At 45.5% G+C, this 14,480-nt stretch overlaps 1 protein-coding gene across 4 annotated transcripts in view; it reads left to right on the forward strand.

Annotated features, from left to right (window-relative positions):
- Nucleotides 1-7,981: 7,981 nt before the first annotated feature.
- Nucleotides 7,982-14,480, forward strand: part of CACNB2 (calcium voltage-gated channel auxiliary subunit beta 2) — a 133,007-nt gene continuing 126,508 nt past the window's right edge. For 2 of the 4 annotated variants that reach the window (XM_033165132.1, XM_033165130.1), the window contains exon 1: nucleotides 8,130-8,277. In XM_033165132.1, coding sequence (XP_033021023.1) covers nucleotides 8,170-8,277 — 108 coding nt within the window. In that variant the 5' untranslated portion in view covers nucleotides 8,130-8,169. Of the gene's footprint in view, nucleotides 8,278-14,480 lie in introns of all 4 variants that reach the window. The other 2 variants (XM_033165131.1, XM_033165129.1) reach the window with 2 other exon arrangements.

The raw sequence follows: 14,480 nt of genomic DNA on the forward strand, positions 1-14,480 counted from the left end.
GAATGTGGAGCTAACCAGGGCTATTGACTGTTTGGCTCCGAAGCGCCCTCTCCGGTTGCATGGAGCCCGGACAGCCCCGTGGTTTTCCCCGGAGCTGAGGGCGATGAAACAATCGTTGAGACGGCTAGAGCGCCGGTGGCAGAAAACCCATTCTGAATCCGACCGAACACAGGTTAGAGCTCAACGTCGAGCCTACCAAGTGGCGATAGCGACGGCGAAGAAGACTTTCTTCACCGCCTCTATTGCATCTGCGGAAAATAGCAGCAGGAGACTCTTTCAGGTGGTTCGGAATCTATCGGAGCCACCTTCGTCATCGGGGCCTGGTAGGGACCCCAAGATCTCCTGCAATGCGTTTGCAAAGTTTTTTGCAGATAAAATCGCTCAGATTCGGAAAGAGATAGACTCCACCGTGGGAGCAGGGCCAGGGCGGGAGAGTGCCAGAGTCCTGTCTAGTCCAGTTGCGTGGGATCAATTTCAGTCTGTTACCTCCGAGGATGTGGACAGGCTGCTTGGACGAGTGAAACCAACCACCTGTCTCCTTGATCCTTGCCCATCCTGGCTTATAAAAGCTAGCCGGGAGGGGCTGGGCGATGGGCTGCGCGGGGTGGTGAATGCTTCCCTCTGTGAGGGAGCCTTCCCAGCCCCGCTGAAAGAGGCGGTCATTAAACCGCTTCTTAAAAAAACATCTTTAGACCCGGCCAATATGGCCAACTATCGCCCAGTCTCAAATCTACCATTCTTGGGCAAGGTGATTGAGAGGGTGGTTGCTGAACAACTCCAGGCACGCCTGGAAGAAGCGGACCATTTGGATCCCTTCCAATCGGGATTCAGGCCTCACCATGGGACTGAAACCGCCTTGGTCGCGCTGGTCGATGATCTCCGGCGGGCTAGGGACAAAGGTGAGAGCTGTTTCCTAGTTCTGCTGGATCTCTCAGCGGCCTTTGACACCATCGACCATAACATCCTTCTAGACCGGCTAGAGGGGTTGGGAGCTGGAGGCACTGTTATACAGTGGTTCCGCTCCTTCCTCCTGGGCCGTGTTCAGAAAGTGGTGGTGGGGGATGAGTGTTCAGACCCCTGGGCTCTCACTTGTGGGGTGCCTCAGGGTTCTGTCCTCTCCCCCATGCTTTTTAATATCTATATGAAGCCGCTGGGAGAGATCATCAGGGGGTTTGGGCTGGGTGTTCATCAGTATGCGGATGATACCCAGCTCTACCTCTCTTTCAAATCAGAACCAGTGAAGGCCGTGAAGGTCCTGTGTGAGTGCCTGGAGGCGGTTGGAGGATGGATGGCGGCTAACAGATTGAGGTTGAATCCTGACAAGACAGAAGTACTGTTCTTGGAAGACAGGAGGAGGGCAGGTGTGGAGGATTCCCTGGTCCTGAATGGGGTAACTGTGCCCCTGAAGGACCAGGTGCGCAGCCTGGGAGTCATTTTGGACTCACAGCTGTCCATGGAAGCGCAGGTTAATTCTGTATCCAGGGCAGCTGTCTACCAGCTCCACCTGGTACGCAGGCTGAGACCCTACCTGCCCGCGGACTGTCTTACCAAAGTGGTGCATGCTCTGGTTATCTCCCGCTTGGACTACTGCAATGCGCTCTATGTGGGGCTGCCTTTGAAGGTGACCCGGAAACTGCAATTAATCCAAAATGCGGCAGCTAGACTGGTGACTGGGAGTGGCCGCCGAGACCACATAACACCGGTCCTGAGAGATCTGCATTGGCTCCCAGTACGTTTCCGAGCACAATTCAAAGTGTTGGTGCTGACCTTTAAAGCCCTAAACGGCCTCGGTCCTGTATACCTGAAGGAGCGTCTCCACCCCCATCATTCAGCCCGGACACTGAGATCCAGCGCCGAGGGCCTTCTGTCTGTTCCCTCACTGCGAGAAGCAAAACTACAGGGAACCAGGCAGAGGGCCTTCTCGGTAGTGGCGCCCGCCCTGTGGAACGCCCTCCCATCACAGGTCAGGGAAATAAACAACTACCTGACATTCAGAAAAAACCTGAAGGCAGCCCTTTTTAGGGAAGTTTTTAATGTTTGATATTGTTGTATTTGGTTTCTGTTGGAAGCCGCCCAGAGTGGCTGGGGAAATCCAGCCAGATGGGCGGGGTACAAATAATAAATAAGAAAAAAAAATAAGTTCTGCCATCTGCTTATCAGATAGAGATAGTGAAATAAGTAGCCAACTCCACTGGGGTGGGTGGGTGAGAGGAGACAATCCTCTTTACCCCTCCCCATCAGTTCCTGTATCTGCAAGAATCAGGGTTACCTCTGTCTGCTTGCTGTTCCTTCATGAGGAAGCCTTTGGCTTATCGTTACTGCAACTTCCTCTTAGGCTTATAAACCATTGGGAGGCATGTGGAAACCACTCCAGCAGCCACTTCTCCAGTTGCAATCTTGTACTGCTGGTCAGACTACTCACGAGTAAGCAACTGGTTTAGCAGCTTCTGAAAGTGTAAGGTAAAGGTAAAGGTACCCCTGAGCATTAGGTCCAGTCGCGGACGACTCTGGGGTTGTGCGCTCATCTCGCTCTATAGGCCGAAGGAGCCGGCGTTTGTCCGCAGCTTCCGGGTTATGTGGCCAGCATGACTAAGCCGCTTCTGGTGAACCAGAGCAGTGCACGGAAACACCATTTACCTTTCCGCTGGAGCAGTGTGGTGTGAGTGCCTGAAGGCGGTTGGAGGCTGGATGGCAGCTAACAGATTGAGGTTGAATCCTGACAAGACAGAAGTACTGTTTTGGGTGGGTATGGGGGACTCCCTGGTCCTGAATGGGGTAACTGTGCCCCTGAAGTCCCAGGTGCGCAGCCTGGGAGTCATTTTGGACTCACAGCTGTCCATGGAGGCGCAGGTTAATTCTATGTCCAGGCAGTTGTCTACCAGCTCCATCTGGTATGCAGGCTGAGACCCTACCTGCCCACCGACTGTCTCGCCAGAGTGGTACATGCTCTAGTCCAGCTTGGACTACTGCAATGCGTGCTATGTGGGGCTACCTTTGAAGGTGACCCGGAAACTGCAATTAATTCAGAATGTGGCAGGTAGACTGGTGACTGGGAGTGGCCGCCGGGACCACATAACACTGGTCCTGAGAGATCTACATTGGCTCCCAGTTCATTTCCGAGCACAATTCAAAGTGTTGGTGCTGATCTTTAAAGCCCTAAATGGCCTCGGTTCTGTATACCTGAAGAAGCGCCTCCACTCCCATCGTTCAGCCCGGACACTGAGATCCAGCGCCGAGGGCCTTCTGGCGGTTCCCTCACTGTGAGAAGCAAAGCTACAGGGAACCAAGCAGAGAGCCTTCTCGGTAGTGGCGCCCGCCCTGTGGAACGCCCTCCCATCAGAGGTCAAGGAGATAAACAACTACCTGACATTCAGAAAATACCCGAAGGTAGCCCTGTTTAGGGAGGTTTTAATCTGTGATATTTTAATGTATTTTAATATTTGTTGGAATCCGCCCAGAGTGGCTGAGGAGACCCGGCCAGATGGGTGGGGTACAAATAATAATAATAATAATAATAATAATAACAACAACAACAACAACAACAATAATACCTATTTATCTACTTGCAATTTGACATGCTTTTGAACTGCTAGGTGGGCAGGAGCTGGGACCGAACAATGGGAGCTCACCCTGTCGCGAGGATTCGAACCTCCAACCTTCTGATCGGCAAGCCCTAGGCTCTGTGGTTTAGACCACAGCACCACCCACGTACGTCCCTTAGTCCAGCTGCCACCTAAAGAAGTCAATGACTACAGGGTTGTTATTTTCTTTTGTTTCCCTTTTGAAATAAAGGTAATAAGGCCAGTTTAGGACCACACTTAATGGCTTTACCCCATGATCTCACCAACCATCTTAAAGATATCTATCCAAAATCATAATATTTTTCCACAGTGCCACATTTAAAGAAAGATCCAATCTCCTTGCACTCTCTACAACATTGAAAACTCATTGCACTAAACATACAGCTAAGAGCTTGCAGGGAAAATGACTTTTAAAAAGAAATTGGCCCTTAGCTAGTAGCTACTCTCTCTCCACCAAGCAAAGGCCAGTGAGCATGGAGCCATTCTCCCTTTGGAGAATAGAAGACACGGCAGAGACTGTCATGCTTTAAGAAATAGGATTTACAGTCTGCATGGAGAGAGTCCAAATCTTATAGCATGGCCCAAAGCACTGCAGACAACCTTCTCTCTTCTCCACAAAGATGGATCTCTCAGCCTCACTTCCTCCTTCTTCCCAGAAGCCCCTTGCCTCCCCCGCCCCCACAGCAGTTACACAGGCTGACAGGCAACCTTCCAAATCTCCAGTCTCTGGCCACACCTAGGATAAGAAGTTACATTGTCATGTTAACAACCCACAATGGCTCTCTTCGGGCCCCTAGTTTGGCCAGGCTACCCAGGAATTCCTTTGCAGCTTATATTCTCCCTTCATATCACAAATCTTAGCATTTATTAATTTTAGTGTTTAGGGGACCCCACCCCCCATTCTGTAACAATATGATTAAAATAAGATTAAAAATAGGGTTTGTGTGCAGGTTTGCATGCACAGCTGCATAACTTGCCACTAGAGTTGGTGAAAGAAAGAAAAATGAGGCAAATTTTGAGGCTTTTGTTCAGACAAAAAAGTCCAAGGAATTTCAAAGAAACTAATAAGCCTTTCATTAACAATGGTACATTTTGCCAGTGGGACTTCATTGTAACTCTGAAGATTTGTGTCTGTTTAATTAAAAGCTGTGGTTACACTAACAGCAAAGAAACATAATTTTAACTTGCTAACCACATGATAGACTGTGAAAACCTTAGACCTCTCCTTGGATATACTTTGAAAAGAGACTAGCTGCATTTTGTTAGATTCTTTGTTTGACTTTGGAGATAAACAGACATATGGGTTTGTGAATGATGAGTGATGACAAAATCCATCTTGGTAGAGCTACTTTGCATTCCTCCCTTCTGACTCTTTCCTTATACAGTTACTTCATACAACAGTATGTTTAATGTACCAAGAGCCTATTACTGTGGGGTGTTTTTGTTTTTTTTTAAACTCTCTAGAAATATATGAATATAAACTACCGTATTTTTCCGTGTATAAGACTAGGTTTTTTCCCCAAATAAACTATGTCAAAAATTAGGGGGCGTCTTATACACGGATAGTGCCGAGGCCATTTTCTTAAATATGAGTCTTATACGTGGGGCTGTCTTATAGACAGAAAAATACGGTACTTGAGTGTGGCCGGATTTCACACCCACTGCTTCTGCGTTTAAGCACTTCCATCTCATATGTCAGTGAAAGAATCTCTCTACTTTATAGCTGCTGTCACATTCATTCACTAAAAAGTAGGCAAAAACAAATCCAAAAGCAGCCAACATGTTATGATAAAAATAGCCAACAGTGCCACAATTTAGATTGCAAACGGGAAAATACTGCACAAGGGGAATAATAATAAACACGGGGAGGGAGATCCTTATGAACAAATATATTGTTAAAATATACTAAAGGTTGAGTTATCTGTGTCAATAATTTTGAGAAGACTTTCTAAAGTGCAACAGTAAGTCCAGTCTATAGCAAGGTAGAACGTGCACCCTGTATGCAGGATGAGGTTCAATCTCTAATTCCACCAAGTTAAAAGGATCTCTGACAAGAGGGATGAAAAGGTCCTGGTCTTAGGCCCTGGAGAATTGTAGCCCATTGGGGTAAACAAGGTTAGGATAGGGAAGCAGTGGCCCTCCAGATGCTCTTGGACTCCTATCAGTACCAGCTAGCATGGTCAGTGGCTAGAAGTGATGGGAACTATAGTCCAACAGCATCTGGAAGCATACAAAATATTGTAGTACAGAGATAGATGGACCAAAGGTCTAACTCAGCATATTTCCCTACCATTTGACAATTTATCCTCACCAGTAAATGCTGAACTGCTGCTTTCCCTCCAAAATAGAAGTGGTAGCAAGAAACATGCTTTTAAAGAATTGCACATAATGTTTGGCTTGATTCTCAGTATGCCTGACTCAGGAATTTTACTGTTTGGGCTTTTTTCAAGAAAGGTGTTTGTCTTATGCGGTAGGATTTCCTAATGCTAATTCCAGCATGCGGGTAGTGGTGGTGTTGGGGTGTGTGTGTAGATTTACATCAGGATAGTGGCTGAAGTAAAGGTAAAGGTGCCCCTGACCGTTAGGTCTAGTCGCGGACAACTCTGGGGTTGCAGTGCTCATCTCGCTCTATAGGCCGAGGGAGCTGGCGTTTGTCCACAGACAGCTTCCGGGTCATGTGGCCAGCATGACTAAGCCTCTTCTGGCGAACCAGAACAGCACACGGAAACAGCGTTTACCTTCCCGCCGGAGCAGTATCTATTTATCTACTTGCACTTTGACATGCTTTTGAACTGCTAGGTGGCAGGAGCTGGGACCAAACAATGGGAGCTCACCCCGTTGCAGGGATTCGAACCACCAACCTTCTGATCAACAAGCCCTAGGCTCTGTGGTTTAGACCACAGCGCCACCCACAGGTTAAATCTCCCTTTCCTCACATACTGCAGTCCTGGTGAAAATCACCACCTCCCTCTAGTATCTTGCATTTGCTGCTTCCAGAGGTGGTTGAGAGAAGCACCTCTCAGCAAAAGACCGCCTCTCACTTCTGACCCTCTTTGGGGCAGAAAGCAGAAATGAAAGGAAGCACTCTGCTCACTCACCTCTCTATGGCCAGGACGAAATAGAGAGAATTGGCCATCACCTCATATTCTCACTTGCTCACATGCCCTCTCCTTCCGGGGGGGGGGGGATGGGGACAGTGGTGGGGAATAGGTCCAAGAAGACCAAATTCTCTCCTGTCCTCCATGCTGCTTAGTTAGAGGGCAAGGAAGGTGCAGCTACTGTTGCAAAGATTACCCAGTCTTTTTTTTTTTTTGATCACTCGCACTCGAAATCTGGAAGGCCTTGTTGGGTTCGATCCTTCCTGGCGCAATGCACAGGGTTGCCAACTTTAATAAAATAATTGGTGGGGAGGGAGGGATAGGTAAGTCCCACCCCGTATAATCGATCCCATGACACAGCGTGCTCACAACATCTGAAGAGCAATGCCCATCAACTTTGTGGGGCCAGGGCCCTCAAATATTATAATGCGGGGAGTGAGGGAGAGACCTCAGCCCCTAGGAGTTGGTTCCTCTGGCAAGGCCCAAAGAGAGAGGGTGTGTGAGCTGGTACAGTACTGTCTCCCACAGGATCCAAACCAGTGGCACTTAGTATTTGCACCTGAGGGGGGGGGGAATAAAGAAAGGCAGAGAAGGTACTTTGTTTGATATCCTCTCTTTACTAGCAGCAGATGCTGCCTGGCTCCTTGGCTGCCCTTCCTTCAGCAGGGCGGCAATGTTAAGCACTTTCTCTCTCTGCTTTGGTTTACGTGCAGCTTGTAACCAGCGTGCCTGACTAGCCAATGTTACTCTTCGCTGGCTTTGGAGAGTGTGCCTTGTGTTTTAAAAAAGAAAGGAGTTTGTTCGACGACGGCTTGTCCTGGCCTTCCGAGCAGGAGGATAAAATTCAGGGACCTGCTGCGACTTTCCAGAGGAGAAACGGCGGGGCTGCCACTCGACCACCGCGCGGCGGCCACCCCCCCCCCCGCTCAGCTTTTCCCGCGCTTTTCCCACCGCCCACCTTTCTCGGGGCGGGGGGGAGGGAGAAGGAGAGGGTGGTCGTTGTCGAGATTTCATCTTCCCTCAGGCGCCTCCTCCTCCTCCCCGTCTCCTCCCCCTTTTGCTCGGCTGTAGTAGCGGTTGCTGCGCTCTGGGCTCTACAAGGCACCGAGGAGCCGCGCTGGTACTTGAGGACTGGGCGAGGCGAGCAGCTGCGGCAGGAACCCAGAGCCTTTTCGTTTTGTTTCTCTCACCATCTCCCTCAGTCAGCAACCGACCGAAGCAAGCCAGACGGGCGAGCGAGCAGGCAGGCAAGCAAGCAAGGAAAGGCACTTGAACCTTTTCAAAATGGCTCATCTCTGAGGGAGAAGAAGGAGCAAGAGCCATCCTCGTGCACCAACCGCCGTCGATTCAAAGAGAGAGAGAGAGAGAGAGAGAGAGAGAGGCGGCGACTACTTGGCGACGGCTTCGCTGAGGCGCTTTGTTGTTGGAAGTGTCGGCGAGTTGTGTGTCCCCCCCCCCCTCCAATCCACCCTCCCGACCCGCTTTCTCCAATGGTCCAAAGTGACATGTCCAAATCGCCTCCCACTCCAGCAACGGCGGCGCAGGAGATGCAGATGGAGTTGCTGGACAACCCCCCGGCTCCAGTCCCGGCTGTGCAGGTACAGTTATTTAGGGGTGGAGGGTGACAGAGAGGGAAGGGCTGCTCGCCTAAAAAAATAGGGGGCGGCTTTCTTTACGAGCGGCCCCCGCCCCCTCCATATGGCCAGGGAAAACCTTTATGGTGACTCCGCTTCCAGATTGTTGCTCTTGGGAGCGAGAGTTTTCGAGGCTTCACTTGGCAGTAAAATCCCCTTGCCGCCGCTCCCGCCCCCCCAAAAAAGAATCCTGCTGGCTTCCATCTTTTTTACTTTACAAGGTAAAGCTGCGGTTCAAAGGGAAGAGCAAGGGAAAGGCGAGGAGACTCCGCTGTTGAGCAATCTCAGATTGGGCATAGGGTGAAATTCTGCCCCATGGCGTGTCGACTCGGATTTACTTCCCACCGAGTTCAGTAGGACTTGCTCCGGGGTCTGTGAGCACAGAATGGCAAGCTAATGTTCCAGCCCTGTTTACTCAGAAGTAGGTTTTATGCGTCCAGTGGGATTTTGTCATATGCCAATGTATTTAGGGTTTGCAACTCAGAAGTAAGCCCCTCTCTGTTTTTATAAGATTTATGTGCTAGTGTAACTTCAGGATTTCAATCTGGAACAGTTTCGCTCTTGGTTCTTTATTAGCATGCACCGGTGTGAATCTTTACCTATAAGCATGCGCTCAAATGTGGGTGGGGTTGCTGGCTATTTGTTACCTTAATTATGACTGCAACAGTGTGCTTTTGTCTCCACGTGAGCGTTCATCACCTGATCACTGTACAGTACCATCACAAATAACAGACCCATAATTCGCTGGTCGCCTGCCCCCATCCCACTCACCACAATTTACTTTAGTGGAACCTGCTCATGCTCATTCATCAGTTAGCCTGCAGTGATCAAACGTACAAAAAGTAAGTGTTGTGTGAACCAGGCCAGCGGTGGTTGTGTTTTACCTTAAATGGTCTTTAATAGGTCCTTTAGACCTACCAAAAATCTTGTCTTTGTTCAGAGTCAGAAGCAAGTTCAGAGTTAGAAGCAAGTATGTGTTGTAGGGAAATCAGAGCAATATGAATGGCTCAGCTTTGGAAAGTTGGTGGGAGAGGGGAAACTCTGGTCAGGAAAATTCATGTTTTCCCCTTATGGGCACATGGAGACCTGTGGCCAATGAGGAGTTATTGAGGCAGGATCTTGTTGCATCTGTTTTAATAGAACACATAATATGATTTGTTGTATACTCTCACAATAAAGGTGTTAGAGGATCAGAGTGGAGGAAAAAATGTACATGTGTAAATTTATGAGCAGGGCATTTAATGACTGTACGGAACAAGTACTTCTGTATGTTGTTGGGTTTTTCTTGTTTTGTTTTTAAATACACTGTATCATGGGATGTGTTAATGTAAGCAAGCCATAATGTTTAATAGCTCTACTTAAAGCCAGACAAATAGTTTTCGTTATCTTAAAAGTACAAGTGTAGGACTGTATTGCCATGATTTCTTTCCTTAGCATATCAGTTGTTTCAGCAACAATTTTATACATGTTACTTTTGGTTTTTAAACCCATATTTCTTTTTCTGGTTTTCAGTGTTACTGACAAAGGAACTATTTTATAGATATATGTGTGAGCATGTATCTGAAATGTGTTCCTTACTGTAGTTCACAATTCAAAGATTATTCCATTTTTGAGTTAGTGAGCTGTATAAATTGCTGCTGAATGTTTTAAACTCATCAGGGATATGGCAACATCTTATTGTGCATGGTGTTTTTAACCTAATTAATTATTTTAATGTTGTTGAATGAACAAAAACAATTATAAATGCATTATTGGAATATTCAGCTAAAAATAAGTACCGGTAAGTACTATGGAAGGACTCTATTCATGTTGCTAATAAATATTAAAAGATCGTTGGCGTATCCGCCAAGCTTGTCTAACTCCATTCATTACTTTAGCTCAAAATCAGACAAACCTTTATAGATTTCATCAGCTAATATCCCCACTACCTGCACAAGTACATTACATGGTGATCATAATTATTTCCCATACTCTGATTTGTTTGCTGTTCCTCAGGGTTGCAATGACTGGTTCTTTGTAGTGTAAAGTGACCCTGACCTTTTGTCTTAGCATTAAAGATCTGACATCAAAAACATGGACCACTATAATTCTTTTATTTCATGCTGCTGTTACGCTGGTGTCGATCTGATAAATTCTGCATCATAGACCTTCTTTTGGGGGACATTAATGATGAATTAATGAAACATCTACAGTTGAAAAATATGTTTCCCTTTTCATTGCATTTCCCTTTTATGGACTTGTTGCAGTCATAACTGTTGACTTTTTACATAGAATAGCATTACTGTTTTTAACAATGAAACAGGTGGGTTGGGAATTAACTGATTTTGGTCATATGAAACAATAGTGTTTCTCTGTTTAGACAAAAACAAATTATCCTAATAACCTTTTTTTAAATAAAACAAGCCAATGTTGTTTGAATAAACATGCAATTCACTGGCAATTAAAAATTTAATGGCAGGTTTTTTTTTAAAAAAAAATCTGAAATATTACTCTGTTAATTACACTTTTAATTTTAATTGAGTGAAACAGCACTGCCTGTGCCTTTTATTTATTCGTTTATCAATTTTTTTATTTTTGGAAAAACAGCTTTTTGCAATCGTAGTCTTTAAATAAATCCATATTGAAAACTGTAAAAAAATTAAAAGTGAAGAACAAATGAATAAGATGAAAATGCAGTTAGAGTTCATAAACCTCTAACTGGGAATGCCTGGCCTGCATAACTTTGCACACAAAGATTTTGGCTTGAAGAGTCACTTGAACCAGTGGGAATCATGGTGAGATGGGGTCACGTATCTCCAGTGTGTTTCCCTGCTGTCTCTAACCATAATAATAAAGTACAACATGCATTTCTCAAATTCAGGATGCAACAAACTTGACATTGAACATCTTTGTTATTGTCATACATCACAGGCAGTTCCATCATTTGCAGAAGCACCCATAGGGTTAACTACTGTTTCTAATGGTGGAAAGCATTACATTTGATAGATAGATAGATAGATAGATAGATAAGATTAGATTACCAATTTGTTATCTCTTCTTGGAGCTACTGGAGGATATGGGTCCTTCTGCTCACTTTGCTTTTTCTCAAGTCTTAATCCATTCTTCCTGTGGAATTAGTATGACCTGGTGGGCTTCTCTGTGGGAAGAAGTTGAATTGGTGATGCCATGCTCCTGCTACACCAGAGATTTAAAGCGGGATCCCTGCATACAGCAATGGACAGCTTGGTGGCACTGCACCACTCAACTCTACACCATCCTGCAGAGTGGCTGCAGCATATCGGGATGGAGAGAGGAAGAGGCGAAGGAGTAGTGAGGTTGGTATGGTGCAAACATGCCAGAGGAGCGAATCTGATGCTCCTGCCATTGTGTTTGTACCACGCCAGCTTGCCACCAATATGCCACTCTCCCTCTGTCCTGGTATGCTGCAGCAACTCAGCAGGATGTTGTTCAGGTGTACGGCATTCCCACACTATGATGTCTGCTGCCGCCTGGATATATGTTGTTATCCTCAGTATGTCAGAACAAAGATCTTGCAGAATCATTATTGACTTGTCTCTGTCCTGCAGCACTTGCAGCTTACAACTCAACTGAGAAAGCGTCTTTAACAGGAAAGGTTGCCAGCCTGAAAGCAGTGTCTTTGGGCAGAGAACAAGTAACAGTTGGTTTGGGTGCTAGAGAGCTGTGCACTTCCTCAGTGTCAGCCACTCTAGAGGCAAAGTCCAGCAGTATCTCTCCAATTCAGGAATTTCACCACATTCCCTCCTCGGGAATGTCAGGAGCCTTAAGAACGTAAGAGCAGCCCTGCTGGCCTTTCTAGTCAAGCATTCTGCTCTTAGAGTAGCCAACCTGATGCTTATGGGAGCCCACAGGCAGGGCAAGAGCTGTTTCCTGCTCCTGATCCCCAGTCACAGTGCCTTTGATACTGGAGGTAACACAGCCATCATGACTTGCTGCCACTGATACTTTTATCCTCTATTTAATTAACTGGATATAGCTTATTTGGAGAGAAGGGAATTGCTATCTATAAGCCATGCTTTTGTAGTCTGCAAGCCTTACTATTATAATGTGCTCCACATAGGATCATGCCTGAAAAGTGTTTGAAACCTTCAGATGTTGCAGAATATGAAGTTCCACCTTCCAGTCAGTGTGTACTTAGCACCATGTGATACTGATAATACATACATTTTAATTTTGTGGTTTATGCTTTAACACCAACCTAATATTTTATGACATGGAATCCTAGAAATATGTTTATAAATACATGAACTACACTTCCTACCACTTAATGTCCAGTTAAAGGCAGCAAGTAAATCTTAAGTATTTTGAAATGCAAGTGTACTGAACTGATGTTTGTCACTGTTGTTGCTTTTTGATTCTTTTGTTTGTTGGTTTATCTGGATTTTTCAGTTATTGTTTGGCAGTTTTCCTTTAGGTTTTAGTTTTTTATTTTGTTCTTTGTTACTTAGTTGCTTTGCTTTGTTTGTTTTTAAAGACTGTATATTTAATAGTTGCCTTGGATTGTCTTCTGAAAATATAAGGCAGGATAGAATGCTTTTAAATAAAAGTTTTATATAGAAATAATTAACATCTTTTTTAAAAAACCAAACATGTTGCCTGTTTAATTTGAATTAATCAATTACGTAGGGACATGGGAAGTTATAGGAGTCAGACTATTGGTCCCATCTAGCTCAGTATTGTTGACACTGACAGGGTTTAAAGCAGCAGTCCTTCCCAGTCCTATCCTGAGATGTGAGGTATTCAAGGGGCCTGTTGTATGCAAAGCATACGTTCTTAAACTGAGCTTCATATGTCCCCCAAATCCATAAATGGTTTCGGTCCTAGTTTTCACTAAACACAATATTTTAGTAAACATTATTTAACTGCATCTAATGAACAGGACCCAACTGCATTTAGAAGATTGTTGTCATTTGTCTGTCTCGAGAGGCAATGGAGTGTGCCTCCAGGGCTGAACACAAACTGCTGGAGAATCACAGTGCCTGCTGTGGCTATGGAGATTAAAAGTAAAGGGTAAAGGGACCCCTGACCATTAGGTCCAGTCTCCATTAGGCTATGGAGATTCCTGCCTCCCACATTGTTTTTTGCAGTGTCAGCAGCACCAAATTGACCTTTCTGGGGTGTAGGCCTGGGGCAGTGTGTATGGAAATCCTGGGCTTCCCAGATGACAAGATGTCTCTCAAGGCCGCATTCATGTGGTCCAAAGGGAAGCAGAGCACCAGCTTGGCTGCAGGAGTTGCAAGAAGGAAGATAGGATGCATGTATTGCTATATTCTTAATTTGACCCTGTTTTGTCAAAATGGTGGGGAGGGGGAACTCATTACACTCTGGACAGCCTTTGTAAATGGAGTTAGAACAAATTGATTTTAATTTTGTTGTTGCTTTTGATCTTTCAGCATGTTTGCTATCATTTTTAGACCTTGGGAATAACAATAACAAAAAAAAAACATTATCCATAACAGTCTCCCAAGGGTTCTTTAGGATACACAAGCTTTCTGTGCATTGGGCTGCTTTGAGTGAGTGGGCTGTATTTTTAAATGCCCCTGCTAGGGAACAGACCCTTCTGGATATAAACAAACATGACAGTAAAAAAAGGAAAAGCATGTTTGTCAGGGTGTATCCTGACATACAACCCCTATCTGCAGCTTGAAGCAGCATAGGCTAGGAAACCTTTATCACTTGATTGTGCTTATTTTATAAATTGGCAATGAATGTCTTTTATTTTTAATTTGACTTAATTAACCTGGTTGGAAAACATGTATTTTATGGCAGAACTTTCCAAACTTTTCTCACTGGTGACACACTTTTTAGACATGCATCATTTTGCGACACAGTAATTCAGTTTACTAGCAAACTGGAGGTTAAACTAAGCCCTTTCCAGCTCCAGGAAGAGTGCAGGGCAGGGTGTTCACATGACACACCTACACATTGCAGCCGACATACTAAAGTGGCGTGACACACAGTTTGGAAAGCTCTGATTTATTGGTTTGTAATATAATGGATATAATATGGCTATTATAAATCCATATTGCAGACTGCTGATGTTGTTCTGCCTGTTCTAGCGTATCCCTGCCCTCCTTTTGGATTTACACCTTTTGTTCATCCTTGTTCTCTTTATTTTGGCACCATTACCTCTGACAGTGTAATCTGAT

The sequence above is a fragment of the Lacerta agilis genome, chromosome 12 (genome assembly GCF_009819535.1).
Source record: "Lacerta agilis isolate rLacAgi1 chromosome 12, rLacAgi1.pri, whole genome shotgun sequence".
In the NCBI taxonomy this organism is placed as follows: Eukaryota; Metazoa; Chordata; class Lepidosauria; order Squamata; family Lacertidae; genus Lacerta; species Lacerta agilis.